General features: G+C 49.1%; 2 protein-coding genes across 2 annotated transcripts; both read left to right on the forward strand.

Annotated features, from left to right (window-relative positions):
• Window positions 1-1,270: 1,270 nt before the first annotated feature.
• Window positions 1,271-11,607, forward strand: INHBC (inhibin subunit beta C). Its single transcript, XM_005901694.2, has 2 exons — window positions 1,271-1,583; window positions 10,862-11,607. Exons 1-2 carry the CDS (start codon window positions 1,271-1,273, stop codon window positions 11,605-11,607), a joined length of 1,059 nt encoding a protein of 352 aa, XP_005901756.2.
• Window positions 11,608-15,873: 4,266 nt separating this feature from the next.
• On the forward strand, window positions 15,874-18,048 carry INHBE (inhibin subunit beta E). The gene is made up of 2 exons (XM_005901693.2): window positions 15,874-16,421; window positions 16,669-18,048. The coding sequence occupies exons 1-2, from the start codon at window positions 16,124-16,126 to the stop codon at window positions 17,415-17,417; spliced, it is 1,047 nt and encodes a 348-aa protein (XP_005901755.2). The 5' UTR covers window positions 15,874-16,123; the 3' UTR covers window positions 17,418-18,048.
• Window positions 18,049-18,299: the final 251 nt, after the last annotated feature.

The following is an 18,299-nucleotide window of genomic DNA, read 5'->3' on the forward strand; positions in this document are numbered from 1 at the left end:
TAAGATCCCACAAGCCATGGGGTACGTGGCCAAAAAATAAAAATAGAAAAGTAAAATGGTACATATATATCACCCATAATCAAATAATATTTCTGGAGTAAAAATGTATAAATAGTCTCCAGTATGAGTTTTTAAAAGACCACGAGTAACCACACTTCTCTTCAGGTCAGGTTTAGCTACCATATGAACTACCTCCAAAGTAGTATGGATTACAAGGTTTTTTGGATTTTGGAATCATGAATAATCATTTTCCCATTTCTCTGATGAAGAAATTGAAGTAAGAGAGGTCAAGTTGCTTGCCCACAGTCATACAGCTTATAAAAGGAAGAGACAGAATTTTAACCCAGGCCATCTGGCTTAAAAACCTATATTCCTAATTCCACCCGCCCACCCCTACCAGGTAAATCCCAGCTGTGGATGCAGAGACTTGTCCTTGGAGACCTGCTCCTCAGGACCTTTGGGGTAGAACACCAGGGATTCTGAGAAATCTCAGAATGTATTTTTCTTAAAGAGGAGAAACCTCCAAGTCTGAGGAAATCTAGATCTCAAGCTCCTTCTGCATTTCAGACCTCCCTCTGAGGATCCAGAAGACCTGGCTAGAACAGTTCCCTTCCCCTTCTTTAACCTTCTGACTGGATGTGATTTTGAGCCCCACAGGGCAAAACCCAACCCAGGGCTACAAAGGAGTCTGGACTGTGAGCCTCTGGGAGGGAGGAAAGGGCGATAGGGCTTTGAGAAGGACCAGGTAGGGGAAAATGAACTCTCAACAACCTACATGACAATGACCTACAGTGTCCTGCCAATGACCCCCTCACGTTTGAAAGTCATGTTTTAACATTCTATCTTTAAACCTCTGATCTCCACACCCCACTCCCACCCCCTACTGCCAGGCTTCCGAGCAAAGCTATCAATCTGAAGAGGAATTTCATCTCTGACCTTTGTCCCCGGGCCTGGCAGCTCACATGGGTAACCCACTCTCTCCCAAAGTTGGCCAAGGGACAACCCAACCAACCTCGCCTCACATCCCCCACTCTGTACTTTCGTTGACTATGTGGCTTCTGCCAGATTCTACCTGTAACTGCTTCATCTCTCAAGTTGGATGTTTGACTACTCTACCCCCTACAACCAGGAGTCATGCCAGCTGGACACACTCTCCTTCCGGGGCCCCTGGCAGCCAGCAGGGAAGGAGCCGAGACCACAGCTGTTGAGACCCTGAACCACGGGGTTGCAGCTCTGTCTCAGGTGCATAGCTCAAGGAAGCCCCTTGGTGATGATCTGCTCCTTGTTCCTGGCCTTCCTGGTCCTGGCTGCAGCCATGGTGGCCACTCCCAGGGCTGACAGACAGTGTCCAGCATGCGGGGAGCCTGCCTTGGACGTGGAGAGCCACCGGGAGCTGCTGCTTAACCTGGCCAAGAGGAGCATCTTGGACAAGCTGCACCTCAGCCAGCGCCCCACCCTGGGCCGGCCTGTGTCCGGAGTTGCTCTGCGGGCTGCCCTGCATCGACTCCACGGGCCCCCACAGGGGGCGCTTCCGGAAGCCGATGAGGGACAGGAGTATGAGATCATCAGCTTTGCCGAGACAGGTGGGTTCTTGGCCTATAGATCTTCTCCTAAACTTGATCTCCTCAGGAAACGAAAAGCTTCCTCCCCGATATCTAACCTCTGACTTTCTCCCCAAAACCATCCCAACTCTGGCCTCTCACAGTCTATAGTCTCCTAATCACAGGCTCCAAACCCCCACCCACCCAAGCGCTCCCTTATAAGTTTAGACTTGATCAATGGGCACATGAGAAGTGGGTACCTTTCACTTCTCTTTAAGACTGCCTACCCCTATCTCCCCTGGTTCCTCTCTCTGCAGGCCCCACACACTTCCACAGGCTGTGATGTAAGCCCAACCACTACCTGAGCCTGGACTCAGGGTCTGGGAACTGGAGAGTCTGTCCCTCCTCTGGCCCCAGGATCCAGCTTCTCTGTACCCTGTCCTCCCCAGATACCTCATTTGAGTAAAAGGTAGAAAAGAGAAACACTCCGATTACAATTTCGCTCCACTGACTCCTGTCCTCTTGCCTTGATTACCTTGGGTCCCCACATCAGAACAGGGTCAAAATGGGGCTCAGAAAGATATTTAAAGGATAGATAAAGAACAGCAGTTGGGTAGAGAATTTAGTGGGCAGCTGGAGAGAATATCAAGAATTCAGAGACAGGGGAATTCGTTGGTGGTCCAGTGGTTTTGGAGTAGGAAATGGCAACCCACTCCAGTGTTCTTGCCTGGAAAATTTCATGGATGGAAGAGCCTGGAGGGCAGGCTGCAGTCCATGGGGTCAGAAAAAGTGGGACGTGACTGAGCATGTATGCCAGTGGTTTAGGACTCTGTACCCTCATGGCTGAGAGCCCAGGTTCAATTCCTGGTTGAGGAACTAAGATCTCAGGAGCCTCAAGGTGGGGCCAAAAAAAAAATATAGAATTCAGAGACAGGATCTGAGAAACAGAACATAAACAAGTGATCTCTCTTGCCTCTGAGCTTCTTACAAGTTTTGTCTTAGGTTTAGAAGGCCCTTCCCAATCCTGGTCCCTTTCCTTTGGTCAGCATCTACTCCCTTCAAGACCCAGCACTCCTATCCTGAAAATACCCACCCTGACTTGAGGCCGAGGGGCTCCCTCTCTTGTGGCCCCCATACCCTCACCCAGAACCTGGACCTTCCTTGTGGAATTGTCTGTTTCCAGGTTTTCTATGAAGTCTGTCTTTCCATAGAATTCGACCCCTTGAGTTCAGGAACTGTCATTTATTCCTTACATTATCACCAGAGACTAGTATATAGTAGAAATAACTAACACTTATACAATATTTGGGCTTCCCCGATGGCTCCTGCAATGCAGGAGACACACAAGACTCGAGTTCGATCCCTGGGTCGTGAAGATCCCCTGGAGGAGGGCATGGCAACCCACTCCAGTATTCTTGCCTGGAGAATCCTAGGGACAGAGAAATCTGGCAGGCTACAATCCATAGGGTCACAAAGAGTCAGACGTGACTGAAGCGAATGAACACCCACACATACAATGTTTACAGTGTTCTAAACCTTTTACAGATACTAACTCCTTGAAAGCCTCACAAGTCAGGTAGGCAAATACTATTATCGTCTGTATTTTAGAAGTGATGAAACTGAGGCTCAAAGAGGTTGAGTAGCTAGCTCAAGGTCATATGACCAGTAAGTGGTGGAACCAGACAGCCTGAGTCTCAAGTGCTTGACCTTGACCATTATACCACTCTGCCTCTTGCAAACAGAGTAGATGCTTGACAACCAACCAAACCATTCTGTAGGTCAGCTTGACCATGTCTAGAGTCCCCAGTGATGAATGAGACCCTATTCCAGCTCAAAAAAGGGTTTCTGCTCATAATTAAGAACACAAACTCTGGAGCCAGATAAACTGGGCTCAAATTCCGGCTCAGCTACTTATTAATATATGTCATGGGTTGTTGATAGTTTTCTCAGTTGCAAAACAGAGATAATGAGAGGATAGTTGAGAGAATTAAGTGAACTAATTAATGTACTTAGAAAGCATGGGCTTCCCTGGTGGCTCAAACAGTAAAGAATCTGCCTGCAATGCAGGAGACCCAGGTTCAATCCCTGGGTCGGGAAGGTCCCCTGAAGAAGGGAATGGCAACCCACTCCAGTATTCTTGCCTGGAGAAACCCACAGACAGAGGAGCCTGGCAGACTACAGTACACAGGGTTGCAAAGAGTTGGACACGACTGAGCGACTAACACTTTCACTTTCTTTCACTTAGAAGGGAGAAGGTGGCAGGGAACTTAGAAGACTCAGCTTCTGCCCATGAAGAGTTTAATTGTTACTGCTAGAAATAAATTACCTAGAACACAAGGCAGAATGAAATTAATGCTGGATGAGAACACAAGCCCTTGATGGCCAGAAGTCAGTCACTGGGATCTGACAGGACAGGGAAGTCTTTTAGAAGTTTAGAAATAGGCTAGATTGTACAGGAAGTTTGACTTCAATGGGTAAAAAATGGTAAACAACATCCTAAATGGAAAAACACGAGTAAAACTCAAGAAACGGACTGCATTTGGAGTTGAAGGTAGTTTGGAGTGGATGAACACAAAGTGGACGATGGCCATGAAACCATGAGTCCTTTGAACACCACAATCCTGGTTGGTTTTACAATTATTTATTGCTGTCACCATCCTATCTGCAACTAAGCCTTGTTACTTTATTTTTTTAATATTTATTTTATTTTTTGTTGCACTGGGTCTTCATTGCTGTGCACAGGCTTATTGCTTCAGCTTCTCTTGTCGCAGAGCACAGGCTCTAGGCATGAGGGCTTCAGTGGTTACAGCACGTGAGCTCAGTAGTTGTGGCTCTTGGACTCCAAAGTGTGGGCTCAGTAACTGCGTCTCATGGGGTTAGTTGCTCCTCACATGTGGGATCTTCCCAGATCACGGGTCAAATCCATGTCCCCTGCATCAGCAGGTGGATTCTTTACCACTGTGCCTTCTGGATGGTTTTTTTTCACCTTTGTATCCCTGATGCTTAGGCCAGTTCCTGGCACACTGTGGCAGTAATGACAATTACCAGGTATTTATTGTACCTGCCTCCTCTCAGTTAATCCTTGCATAAAGTAGACTTTATCATTCCCTGGTCACTCAGATGGTAAAGAATCAGCCTGCAACTCCAGAGACCTGGGTTCGATCCCTGGGTCAGGAAGATCCCCTGGAGATCCCCTGGAGTAGATTCCCTGAAGATCGCCAGTAGGATCCCCTGGAGAAGGAAATGGCAACCCATTCCAGTATTCTAGCCTGGAGAATTCCACGGACAGAGGAGCCTGGCAGGCTACAGTCCATGGGGTCGCAAAGAGCAACTAACATTTTATCATTCCCATCTTAAGAATGCAGAAACTGAAACTCGAAGAAGATAATTTACATGGCCAAGGTCATACAGCTTACCAAGGGCAGAATTCAAACACAGTTCTCTCTGACTTTAAAGTCTATATACTTTCCATATTTGCTAATCAATGAATGAATACAACATTCAGGCTGGAGGGGATGTGACCCAAAGTGAACTTTGGAGATGAGAATGACTGATCCCTGGATCTTATCTTTTACATTTAAATATTTTAGTTTCAAGTTTTCATTCCCAGCTTAAGATATCATCTCCACCATTGTGTGAAAGAGAAGATCTGAGAATTGTTCTTGCTGGAGATACAAAGAGAAAGAGCTTGGGGCCCTGGAGAAACCAGGGGAAGACCCTCCAGTGGTGTCCTGACACTGGCTCAGACTGGTTCTTGAGGCCTGATGGTGAACATCTGCCAACTGTGCATTCATTGGTATCAGTGGTAGTCTGAAATTGGCCAATATAGGAGAATGTATTCCTCAGAAATTGGCTAACACTATTAATCAGCGCCTTTTCCCCCAACTCTGGAATCCAGTTGTTAAATATTTACCAGCACAACATTGCCTTTGACCTAAAAATTCAAGTTATCTTCTTCCCACATACCTAACGTACAATGCTGAGACAGGAATGGGATAATCATAATAGATACACCTGTTCAAAATGGGAGCCAGGGGAGGAAGATGCAGAGCAGTCACTGGTTCATGAAAATTCTACCCTAAGTCTGGAATTCCTTTGGTTAAGGCCTTTTTCTGCAATTTTCCTCTCCTCTTAAGAAGAGCCCACCATTGCTCTCCTAGGCTTCTAGATCTGCTCTCTCAGCACTTAGTGCCAGCCCCAGATGTCTTTCCTTTTAAATAAAAAGTGGCCTGTGTTTGCAGTAGAGTAATTTTCTCAGCCTGCATCTGCCCCCAAAAATTGGGGGCCTGGAGACCTGAAGACTTCTTTTCATTCTGAGTCATCTCTATCTCTTTTAGTCCAAATTGGTGCTGCTTTCCCTATTAAAATTCTCTTTAAAACTCTGTGAGCCTTTTAAATAATAAATTATAGTCTACTCAGTCAGACAAAAGGCACTCCATTCTATCAAGACAGATGCCCATCTTTAGGTTACAAGTCAGGGTGTTGGGGGATAAGATTCTTAGAAGCCCTTCTGTCTAGTTGAGAGAATCTATAGAAAAACATCTTACATTTTAGATCTTTGAACTTCCCTGGTGGCCCAGTGATTAAGACTCTGTGCTTCCACTGCAGGAGCACTGGTTCCATCCCTGGCTGGGGAACTAGTGTGATTGAAAAAAAAAAAAAAAAAGATCTTAACAAAGATGTTAGATCCTAACAAAAGGTCTTAGAGCTTATCCTTTACTGTTTTGATCATAACTCTGAAGCCATGTTCTACCTGCAGTGTCCTGGGGTTGATTTTTGCCCTGAGACCATTTCTTAGTTTGAGAACCTTTTGCCAGACAGAGTTGAGGAATGAAAAAATATTTTATTGTTCAATCTAACAAGTCCTGTTGGAAAGTTTTTCTCTAAATTCTGCTTGAACACTGAACAGTTCCTTTTTTAGTTCATCTCACTCTTGAGATGCCTTATCATAGGCAGCTAAAATAAGCCAAACTTTCAACATTCTGCTGGAAATACCTTTAGCTAAATTCACAACTTTGTTAGATACCATTTCTAGCTTCCAAGTTACCAGAGACGATAGCCAATACATAACACAGGTTCCCCTTTCTCTAGCTTCCAACAGCGATTTCTTCGCTGTCCTTCCTGTCTTCACTAACAGTCTCCCTGCTGTCCTTCCATCCCTTGTCTGCCACCCAGACCCTAAGCCTGTACTGCATATTTTAAGCCTTTTCTATGGTGTACACCACTTCGGATACTTATTTCTGTTTTAGTTATCCATTAATATAGCAGATCAGCTCAAAAATTGAGGCTTTAAAGCAAAAAAAAAAAAATCAGTATTTTCTGTGATTTTGTAGTTTGACTGGACTTATTCTGGACAGTTCCTTCACTTGATGAGGGATCGCTGAGGTCATTCAAGTAATTGCATTCTCAGACGGGGCTGAAATCTCTAGGATGGCCTCTGATCTTACGAAGTCTCTCTCCACATGGCTTCTCATCATTCAGTAGTCTAGCTCAAGTTTCTTTAAAGCATTTAGAGGTTTCCTGTACTCCTTTGGCAGTCCAGTGGTTAAGACTCCACACCTCCAGTACAGGGGGCATAGGTTCAATAACCAGTCAGGGAACTAAGGTCCCACATGTGGCCAAATGAAAAAAAGCAATTTAAAATAAAGGTTTCCTTCCAAGAGGGGGAAGCCTCAAAGTACTTATTAAGTGCTTATTAAGCATCTACTTGCACCATGCTTGCCTACCTCTCATTGGCCAAATCAAGTCATGTGCCAAGCCCAGAATTAATATGGGAAGGGATTGCACAAAACTGTGAATATTGGGAGGTATTGTTCACTGATAGTCAACAATGTGAAAGTCTACCACAGCCCCTGCTGGTTCTGTGTCTGCCTGCCATAATTGGGGTGACTTACGAGGTTCTAAAAGGTAAGAGCGCTTAGTGACCTAATAAGAAAACATTAGCTGGGCCAATCAGACTCTTCTTTAAGGATTTTGGAATTGGAACACTGAAGAATCAGGTCACTTAGCTAGGAAGAACTTTTAACTAAGTTAAAAGTTCTGTAGACTCAGGAGCTGGGGCCACCATTTAGGGACCTGAGGAAGTTCACAGGGAGGCAAAAGAGGTAGATCCACAGAAAGAGAAGAAGGGAGTAGACTTACCTAGGAAGACTGAGATGACTGATATCTTGTAGACTTTCAGAGCTGTCTAGAACAACCATATTCCAGGCTTTACAATTCACGCCAAGTCTAGCTGAATTTTAGTTTCTGCTCTTTTATGCCCATGAGCGTATCAGTGACATTCCCACAATAAAGCATTCTTTACTTAAATAAAAAAGAGTCACTAAGGCCAAAGCATAATGGCATTTAATTGCCTCCTAAAACAGGTGTATTCATCAATAAGTTTTTTTTAACTATGAATTTTATGATCTAGCCTTTTGGAAAATAATTCTGATGTCTGCATAAAATAAGAATAAAGACCTGACTTCCCTGGCAGTCTCGTGGTTAAGACTTCACCTTTCAACACAAGTGGTGGGGATTCAATCCCTGGTCAGAGAATTAAGATCCTACATGCCTCGCGGCCGGAAAACCTTTGGTTTTCAAAACAGACTTTAAAACTGGTCCATTAAAAAAAAATGAATTAAAAAAAAAAAAAGAATGAAAAGCCATCCACTCAAAAAGTGTTTATTGAATGCCTATTATGTACCAGGTGCTAGGGATACAGTGGTGGGCCACATAGACACAATCTGTACCTTTGTGGAGTTTACATCCTGGCTGGGAGTGGGGATGGGGGAAGAAGAGGGAAGGAGAAGCATATAGTCAACAAACAAACAAAAAAGCCAAGATGATTACAGAGAGCAACAGTGGCCATAAAGACCGGTTAAACAGGATAGTGTATTAAAGAGATGAGGGTAAAGTTGAAGGCTGTTTTAGCTAGGTCAGTCAGGGAAGCCCCTCTAAAGAAGCAAATTTGAACTGAATGGCAAGAAGGAGCCAGTCATTCAACATTCTGGGAAAGACATTCCAGGCAGGGGAAATAGCAAGTGCAAAGGCCATGAGGTGGGTCCATGCTTCGTAAGCGTTCAAGGAACAGAAAAAAACCCAGTATAGGTAGAATATAGTCATTAAGTGGCAGAATGCCTAATCATTCAAGTTTTCTATGCTGTGTGTGTGTTCTAAGTTGCTTCAGCTGTGTCTGACTCTGAATGTCCATGGACTATAGCTCGCCAGGCTCCTCTGTCCATGGATTTCTCTAGGCAAGAATGTTAAGGGGTTTATGTATTCTAATTTTGGCTGTTCTGAGTCTTCATTGCAGTGCGCAGGCTCTTCCTTGTGGTGACTAGGCTTCTCTAGTTGTGGCACTAGGGCTTAGCTGCACCACAGCATGTGGGACCTTAGTTCCCCAAGGATCAGGGATTGAACTCATGTCCTTTGCATTGGAAGGTGGATTCTTAACCACAGGACCACCAGGGAAGTCCCTGTTAAGGGGTTTAGATTTTATTCAAATAGCAAAGGGAAGCCTTTGAAGGGTTTTAAGCTGAGATGATTAAGCTGATCAGATTTATGCTATAAAAAAATTACTCTGGGACTTCCCTGGTGGTCCAGTGGTTAAGACTCCGTGCTTCAACTGCAGTAGGTGTGAGTTTGATCCCTGGTTAGGGAACTGAGATCCCACATGCCACATAACACAGCCAGGAAAAAAACAAAATTACTCTGACTAATGTGTGAAGAATGGTTTTGTGGGCAAGAGTGAACCAATCACTTGGCAAGCTATTGCCATAGTTCAAGAAAAAGATGATTGTGGGTTGAACTAATGTATGGTAGAGGAGGTGGGGTTAAGTGAAATTACATTATGAACTGGAGATATAGTTGACAGGTCTGCAGATAATTTCAAAGAAGGGAATGAGGGCAAGCAAGACTTTGGTTTAAGTCCCTATTTTTCCTTTATAGGGAAAGGGAAGATTGAAGAAAGAACAGGTTTGAGTTGGGGGTCAGGGAGGATAAACCTAGAGTTCTTCTCTGAACTTGAAAAGTTTGAGATAGCATTGGATATCCTAGTGGAATATCAGATCTGCGGCTGGATATACAAGCCTGAAGCTCAGGGAGAGGTCAGGGCCACAGATATAGGTATCTGGGGAGTTATCAGCATATAGATGAAATTGAAAGCCAAGGGAATTGATGGGATCTTTCTGGGAGAGAGTACAGATAGAGAAGTGAAGGGAGCTGAGGACCTCCAACATTTAGAGGTCAGGCAGAGGAAGAGGAGCTGTCAGCCAAAGAAACCAAGATAGAGTAGCCAGAGTCATGAAAGCCAAGAGAAGGAAATATTTCCAGAAGGAAGGAATGGTCCACTGTGTCAAACACCTGCTTGAAGTTCAGGTAAGGCAAATATAGAGATGAAACCATGTGGATATGGCAACATGGGAGGTGTTAGTGATCCTGACAAGAGCAGGAGTAGAGGGAGCAGAAATCCAATTCATGTGTTTCAGTAGGTCAGGTGAGAGACGAAGAGGGGGAATCGGGCAACAGTGATAGGCACAGGAAGAAATGCAGAGCCATTTTTTTTTTGGTCGAGCTCCACAGCAAGTGGGATCCTAGTTCCTTGACCAGGAATTGAACCCAGGCCCCTCGCACTAGAAGTCTTAACCACTGGACAGCCAGGTAAGTCCCTATGCCAGTCATTAGAACCACTCTGGTGAGGAACTGGATGTGGAGAATAAAGGAGGTGATCTTAGGGTTTCTAAAGATGATAAGCAAAATAATGGTGCGACCAATTCTAAGAACAGAGAGAGAGGTATATAGGGAGGAAAATAATGATTTCTACATTTCCACAGAATGTGGCAAAATTAAGCAGTTAGAAGTTTAGGCCTGAAGCTTGGTGATTCCCAAGGTGCAAAATGGTCTGGACTGGACTGACAGATTCAGGAATCACCAGCATAAGATTTGCGTTGGCTGCCCACAGCTGTGGGTCAGGGCTCCCCTCAGTGTAGAGTAAGAGGAAATGGGGCTTCCCTGGGGGTCCAGTGGTTAAGACTCCGAGCTTCCACTGCAGGGGGGTGGGCAAGCTCGATCCCTGGTTGGGGAAATAAGGGTAAAAAAAAAAAGAGGAAGTGAAGGTCAAAGACAGACCAAAGAACTCTTGCACTGGAGGGATGGTCAGAGAAAGAAAAGCCAGTAAAGAAAATTAAGGAAGAATCCTAAGAGAGTTGTGAGAAGAGATTTTTAAGAAGGAAAGGGTCCTTAACAGTGCCAGGACTGTGGTTGAGAAGGAACGCACAGCGAGGTAGCAGGTAGAATGACACTCAGAAGGCCACAATGACTGGAGCTTCTCGTGTCCACAGGCCTCTGCAACACTACTCAGACTCGTCTGGATTTCCATTTCTCCTCTGACAGCTCGGCTGGAGGCTTGGAGGTCCAGCAGGCCAGCCTCATGTTCTTTGTGCAGCTCCCTCCCAATACCACCTGCCCTCTGAAGGTGAGGGTCCTTGAGCTCAGCCCACATGACACCAACCTCACCTCGGCCACTCAGCACCTGCTGCAGGTAGACGACACTGGCTGGCACCAGCTTCTCCTGGGGCCTGAAGCTCAGACTGCCTATAGCCAGGGGCACCTGGCCCTGGAGCTGGCCCCTGAAGGACAGGTGGACTGGAGCCCAGTCGTCCTGGCTGGGGCTGCACATAGGCCTTTCGTGACAGCTCGGGTGAGAGTCAGGGGCCAGCACCGGGTTCGTCGTCGAGGCATCGACTGCCAGGGCAGGTCCAAGATGTGCTGTCGACAAGAGTTCTTCGTGGACTTCCGGGAGATCGGATGGCACGACTGGATCATCCAGCCTGAGGGCTATGCGATGAACTTCTGCACAGGGCAGTGCCCCCTGCATGTGGCAGGCATGCCAGGCATCGCTGCCTCCTTTTACACCTCGGTGCTCAATCTTCTCAAGGTCAACACAGCTGCAGGCACCACCAGAGGGAGTTCATGCTGTGTGCCCACCGTCCAGCGCCCCCTCTCTCTGCTCTACTATGACAGGGACAGCAACATTGTCAAGACTGACATACCTGACATGGTGGTAGAGGCCTGTGGGTGCAGTTAGTCTGTGTGTGGCACAGGCCGCTGGGGGGAGGGGGGACAGGCAAACACGCCCTGACGGAGGTGCTCTTCCTTGATAGTAGGGTGTGGCCCTCTTACTGCCTCTGTTCAGAAGATGGACACCCTCTTCCTGAGCAACTTGGGGAAATTATCCCCACTTTGATGTGAGGAGACCTTCATCACATCTCCTAAGATGTGATCTAAGGACAGCCATGGTACCATCTTCATAATGACTAGCCCCTTTCCTGGGGCGGAGTCCATTCAGCAAGCCCCATGAGCTCAACTGCCACCCCAGGGACTCTAATCCATCTCCAGCCATGAGCAGTGCCATCTGAGTCCCAGACAGACACCCACAGCCCAGCTGCAATCCATGGTGCCTCCCTGCCCTTTCTACTGCACGTCCCCCACTGCAGGATGAGTTGGCCAGCTCCGTTCCCTGCTTTTCTGGATCTCCAGAGAGTCCCTCCCTTAGATCCACCAAACATTACATCCTCTCTATGTCTTGAGCCCTTTTCCCTCTGACTTGCCCAGTGGGTTGCTAAAGCCTCTCTTGGCATGCCTTCATTCATTCTTTGTCCTTATCCATCTGGCTCTGTACCCTTGGGGGCAGACTCACCTGAGTTCCTTTGGCTTCTGGCTTCCTGCTGAGCTTGACTGGCCTAGCAAACTAGCAAGAATGGAAAGCTCTTACAAGCCAAGAGTGTGGAAGCAGGGATACCAGAACTTGGGCAGAGCTGGAGCTGTGGAGGGGGTGGGGAGCTGGACAGGAGTTGTAGGGATATGAACATAGCGACAGTCCCACAGAACCCTGGAACCTAGGCAGAGGGAGAGGAGTAAGAAACACGCTGGCCTGTCTCCTCTTAGCCTTTGATCTGCCTTTTGCTAGTTCCTGGGTGCTTCAACATCCCTCCTCAGTTCCCTTAACCCTGCCCATACCTCTGAAAAGAGGTCCTTCATTGAGTCTTCTTAGTGATACAAACATAGACAGCTGAGTGGGTCTTTTATTTCCTGCCAGGACCCTGATTGGTACCCCCGATGACACAGAGCCTGCCTGCCCTGCCCACTTTTCTCTCCTCACAGTCTCCTTAGGGCTGAACTTTATGTCTGTCCCACACATCATGACTCCTCCTTCTCCAGGCTGCCTCCTTTCTTAGGCCCCATCCTACTTCCTAGAACCATCCTCACTGGTCTTCCAGCTAATAAAGACCTGGGCTTTACTTGCTCCTCTCCTCCTTCTGTCCTCGGTCTGAGAGATGAGACAGATCACTGTTCAACCAGCAAGTAGGTGACAACCTGTGAGCACACACATGGTGGGAAGCAGAGACAAGGCAGCCTTCCTTCACTGATCCTCAGGGCTCCAGCCAGGAGTCCTGTTTGGGAGATGGAACTGGCCAAGGGCCACTTGAGCAGGATGGGGAGAAGGAAAGGAAAGTCTGGGGAGAGAAGAGGGAGGCATTTGCTCTGAGATTGGGTCCTCTCCAGACCTTTGCCCTCTTCCCCCACTATTGCCACCCCGCCCCCGTTAGCTGGACAGCCCTGAACCATGGGGTCGATATTGTCTGCAACCCAAGGCCAAGATTGCGCAAAACCCATGTGTCCTTTGGGAAACGTGCTGTCTGTGTTTGTTCAGCATATAACCCCCTCCTATCCAGGTCTGAGGTCCCTGGAAACGGCACCCTAAAGGATAGAGCCTGAAAGACCTCCTGGAGAAAGGCAAATCTGAGCTGCAGGCTTCGTGAGCAAATGCTTACTTGCTCAGAAGTTCTCTGTCCTTTGACTTTATGAGATCTTCACCTAAGGAGAGAATCTAAGGAAGACTTCTGGTGCTAGGCCGCCCTCTTCCACCACTGTCTCCCACCCCAAATCCACCTCCTCCCAAATCTAACCGCCCTCCTTCCAACTATAGCTTCAGTCCCCAAGGTCAAGACTAAGGTGAGGTGAAGTGAGGTACTTGCCTTGGAGACAGAATTTTAAGGGGATGTCAAAAATTCCATCAGTCAAGATAAATAATATTTTAATGCAATATTTTAAAAAATCAATGCAAAAATATCCAAGATGAACAAAATAGCAAATTTTAAAATAAACTAAATGTAACAGGAGTCAGTATTATTCCTTCTCTTTTTTGGCTCTGCTTTTGACAAAAAAGAAACAGTGGAATTGTCCTCTTCCCAACCTTTTCCTCCAGCACTCCCTGGCCCCTGACACTAGGCTCCTCAGGCTTTTCTCTGTAGGGCAAGATACTCACTTAGGCTCCTTCTACTTCCTCACCCACTCTCAAGCCTGTCGCTACCCCCCAGCCCCCAGCCAGGTTGGTGGTAGGGCGGGCCTGTGAGGCAGATGGCTGGGGTATTTATAACCTGGGAGCACTTCTTGGGAAAAGTGACTAAGATGCTAAGAGCATATTTATAGCTGGGTTCTGACGTAAGTGTCACTGGGGAGGTAGGGGCAGGCCATGCACAGCAGCAAGAGGGTAAGAAGAGCTGGAAATTGGGGGCACCTGACAGAGAGGGCAGGGGAGGAATGGGGTTGGTGATTCCTGCAGTCACTTCTGGATGCTCCCTTGACTCAGGCTCACCCACAGGTTAGCCCTCGGAGACAGCGCCATAGGCAGAAACCTCGGCTTTGCAGTTCTAGGGTCCAGACCCCAGGGGGTAGAGAGAGCTGTCACTCACAAGTTTGACCAACAGAGAGGGTGCTGGCAGCTGGGGAGAGCCCTGGACAGAGGGATTTGAATATGACTCAAGATCTAGGGAGAAAGGCAGGGTGGAGAGAGGGTCTAAAAGTCTCATTGGCCCCCTCCCCACCACAGGTGCTGTAGCGTGGCACCCTTCACTGCCCTCCATTGCCACATGTCAGTGATGAGGTCCAAAACTGAACTAAAGGTAACACTGATGTGGTCCTGATAACAGCCTCAGCTTTCCGGCAGCGGCAAGCGGAGAGAGCTGAGGCACCAGCTTCTCATTCTTCTGGCATAGAGGCAGGGTCCCCAGAGGGAGAGGTGGGGAAGCAAGCCCTCTGAATTTCTCCACATCCCAGAGCAGCCCCTTCCCTGGGAAGCTGGTCAGCACTAAGCCCTCTGCTGTCCAGCGGCTCAGCACTGCCACATGGTGGACACTGGTGGTACTGAGTCCCGGCCCCCAAAGTGCCACCTCTCTTCCCCTAGTGCCAGAATCTAGCAGGCTATCTTGAGAGCCCCCAATGGCTGAATAGCCGGGAGATTAACAAACTGGAGTAGGGGCCCATTTCCCAAAATGCACTCACTTCCTCCCAGCTTCTTGAAGAAACTGGGGCATAAGGAGAAAGGCTGATGACATGAGGCCTTGGTTCTCTCATTTAAAGGCAGTGAGGAGTGTGATAAGGAAGGCTGGGGTTGGGACTCAGGTTGCTATACTGGCCATGTTTTGTTCTTAAAAACCCATAAATCTTCCATGTCCCACCACCATTAACTGAGGCTGGCACCACTTCTAGGATACCCCAAATCTAGGCAGCTCTTGGAGTCCCCTGAAAGAGAACCAGTGTCTGGGACAGGCCCTTCCAAGTCTCATGCCCTTCTGCCATCCTTGATGGACTCTGCCCTGATGTAATATTGCATCACCACCTCCCCCACCTCTCCAGGTTTCCCCAGACATCACAGTGACATGCCATCCCCCGCCCAGGCTCCAGCCCTCGTCCACGTTGTGCTCCGGTCCAACTGGACTCTGGGCAGCCAGCACAGGCAAGGTCAGGAGGTAACTTCTGTGCCCCATGACACTGCCACCTTGGCCTGGGCAAGAGGACTCCATTCCTACCGCCAGCCCCCGGCCTCTCACCCCTGTCCCAGCCCCATTGCTAGAAATAAAAAGAACCAAGCTCTCCTTCTAGCCCAGAAAAATAACCACTGGGACTCCCAGCTGCCTCATGGAAACTGCTGCAACAGTGGAGGCCAGGAGCTAGACAGACTGGAGGTATGGGGGGAAGTGACCTTCCCACCTTGCTCACATGGAGCTCCCTCCCCCGAGCCCCAGACCTTGGGGATTGAGCCTGTGAAATCCTCCTCCTTCTTGCATCATACGTGTCCACATCGCCCCCCACCCCCCCACCCCTACCTCAAGCTCCGTGACCAGGGCCAGATGGTGAAACCTGAGCTCCAGGGGGCAACCTCCACCCACGGCAGGGGCCTGATGGGCAGCACAGCTGGCCAATCCTGGGGCTCAGAGGGTAGGTCTGCCTGCTGACCACTAGGTGAGGGAGCCCTAGGCTGCTGGCTCCAGAGAGGCCCCGGTCGGTAGCCAGACATGAGCTGTGAGGGTCAAACTGGCAGACTGCACTGAACATCGCTACCCATTGGACCATCCACTGTCCGCCTTCCTGAGTTCCAGGCAACAGAAGATAGGTGGCTCTACCCTTGGCCAAGGGTAGGTGTGGCACTGGTGGCTGCAGCCGCCGTGCCCTCCTCATTGGCCTCCACGCAGCCAGACTCAACAGGAGGAGCAACGGCCCTCCGAGGCCCCAGACCTGACCCTGGGCCATTCACCAGGACCATGGGACTCCTCAAGGTCCAGCTCCAGCTGGTGCTGCTGTGGGCACTGGTGTGGGCACAGGTGGCAGGGTCTGCATGTCCCTCCTGTGGGGGCCCCACACTGGCACCCCAAGCAGAGCGAGCTCTGGTCCTCAAGCTGGCCAAGCAGCAAATCCTTGAGGGACTACAGCTGACCAGTCGTCCCCGGCTGACTCATCCTCCACCCAAGGCGGTGCTCACCAGAGCCCTCCGGAGACTGCATCAGGGAAGAGTGGTTCCAGCGAATGGGGAGCAGGTCATCAGCTTTGCTGTCCTCACAGGTGGGTGAGGGAGAGACAGGCAGAGAGCTGGCAGGGCAGGGAGGCAGAAAGGGAGCTTGACAATGATAGCAGGAGCAGAGGGAGCCGGGTCTGGAAGGAAGAGGAGGAATTGGAGCCGGACTAGCCTCTAAGTCCCTGCTTCTTCCGAAGGTGGGAGCTGGCGAGAGCAGAGGGCAGGGCTCTTGGGAGTCTCAGGGGACAGCATCATCTCCGCTCACATTCTCCAATCCCTTCATCTTTCTGGCAGACTCCTCCACCGCCACCTGCAGCTCCACACTCACCTTCCACCTGTCCACTCCTCGGTCCCACCACCTGTATCATGCTCGCCTCTGGCTGCAAGTGCTCCCCACCCTTCCCGGCCCTCTTTCCTTGAGGATTTTCCGATGGGGGGGCAGGAGGAGAGGCCGAGGGTCCCGCGTCTTTCTGGCTGAGCACCAGTTGACAACCCCGGGCTGGCACGCCCTAACTCTGCCCTCTAGCGGCTTGAAGCGTGAGGAGTCTGGTGTCTTGAAACTCCGACTGGACTGCAGTCCCCTAGAAGGCAACCGCACTGTCGCCCCACAGCTCCTGGACACAGCAGGAGAGCAGCGGCCCTTCCTGGAACTTAAGACCCGGCCCAAATTGCCTGGAGCAGGCCGGGCCAGGAGGAGGACCCCCAGCTGTGAGCCCGCGACCCCCTTATGCTGTCGGCGAGACCATTATGTAGACTTCCAGGAGCTGGGATGGCGGGATTGGATCCTGCAACCCGAGGGGTACCGGCTGAATTACTGCAGTGGCCAGTGTCCCCCCCACCTGGCTGGCAGCCCCGGCATTGCCGCCTCCTTCCATTCCGCTGTCTTCAGTCTCCTCAAGGCCAACAACCCTTGGCCCTTGGGTACTTCTTGCTGTGTCCCTACTGCCCGAAGGCCTCTCTCTCTCCTCTACCTTGACCGTGATGGCAACGTGGTCAAGACAGATGTGCCGGATATGGTGGTAGAGGCCTGTGGCTGCAGCTAGCAAGAGGACCTGGGGGTCTGGAGTGAAGAGATCAACCTAGGGGTCCCCAGACAGAGGGCCTCCGTGGCTGGAGGCATCAGGTTCCTGACCCACACCTCCACCCCATGGGTCATCTGGCAATATGACTGGATTGACCCCTCTGAGACCCAAATGGGCACTTTTGTGTCCAGTCTCTGGCCCATTTCAGGCTGGTTGATATGTGGGGGAGATGGGGAAAGTGTGTCCTGTAAAGAAGTCTATCCAGAAAGCGTGAGTTCCTACCTTAAACTGTCCAAGAAGATGGGAGGGAGTGTGGGAAGGAGAGGGCCGAGAAAAATCACTTAGTCTCTCCAGAGAAGAGAAAGTCCTCAAGTAAGGGAAGGAAGGACCAATCAAGAGCCCAGCAACCTTGGGATGGGGGAGACAGTCTGGCCAAGGGTAAGGGCTGTGGAAGTGCTAGAAGGGAGGCTCAACAGGGACCTGGGCGAGGGGCTAAGGGGAGGTGTTTAGGAAAGCCCCAGAAATGGGAGTTCAGAGAGAGCGGTGCTAAGCCTGAAAAGTTTTCTGGTTTTTCTCTGGGGCAGGACCCATTGGGGAGGCAAAGTTTATACTTTCCTAATAAAAATGAAGAAAAAAATGTCAAGTGTGAATCATGAAGGGCTGGGATGGTGGTCCAAAACAACTGTTCTCAGAGTGTGGCCTGGGAACTCCCAGGAAGTCCCTGAGACCCCTTCACATGGTCAAAACTATTTTCACAATAAAACTAAGATGGTACTTGCCTTTTCATTTTCAACATCTCAGTAGTCTAGAGTGGAGTTTTCCAGAAGCTATAGGACATGTGATTACATCATCTTTCTGACATCTTTGTTAATGGGATGTGTGCTTGTGTATTCTTGGGTTACA

Source organism: Bos mutus, chromosome 5, assembly GCF_027580195.1.
Source record: "Bos mutus isolate GX-2022 chromosome 5, NWIPB_WYAK_1.1, whole genome shotgun sequence".
Lineage (NCBI taxonomy): Eukaryota > Metazoa > Chordata > Mammalia > Artiodactyla > Bovidae > Bos > Bos mutus.

Excerpts from the sequence above, each read along its gene's own strand:
- INHBC (XM_005901694.2), top strand. The coding sequence starts at position 1,271 with ATGATCTGCTCCTTGTTCCTGGCCTTCCTGGTCCTGGCTGCAGCCATG. Across the intron at positions 1,584-10,861 it reads CATCAGCTTTGCCGAGACAG|GCCTCTGCAACACTACTCAG; the intron begins GTGGGTTCTTGG and ends TCGTGTCCACAG.
- INHBE (XM_005901693.2), top strand. The coding sequence starts at position 16,124 with ATGGGACTCCTCAAGGTCCAGCTCCAGCTGGTGCTGCTGTGGGCACTG. Across the intron at positions 16,422-16,668 it reads CAGCTTTGCTGTCCTCACAG|ACTCCTCCACCGCCACCTGC; the intron begins GTGGGTGAGGGA and ends TCTTTCTGGCAG.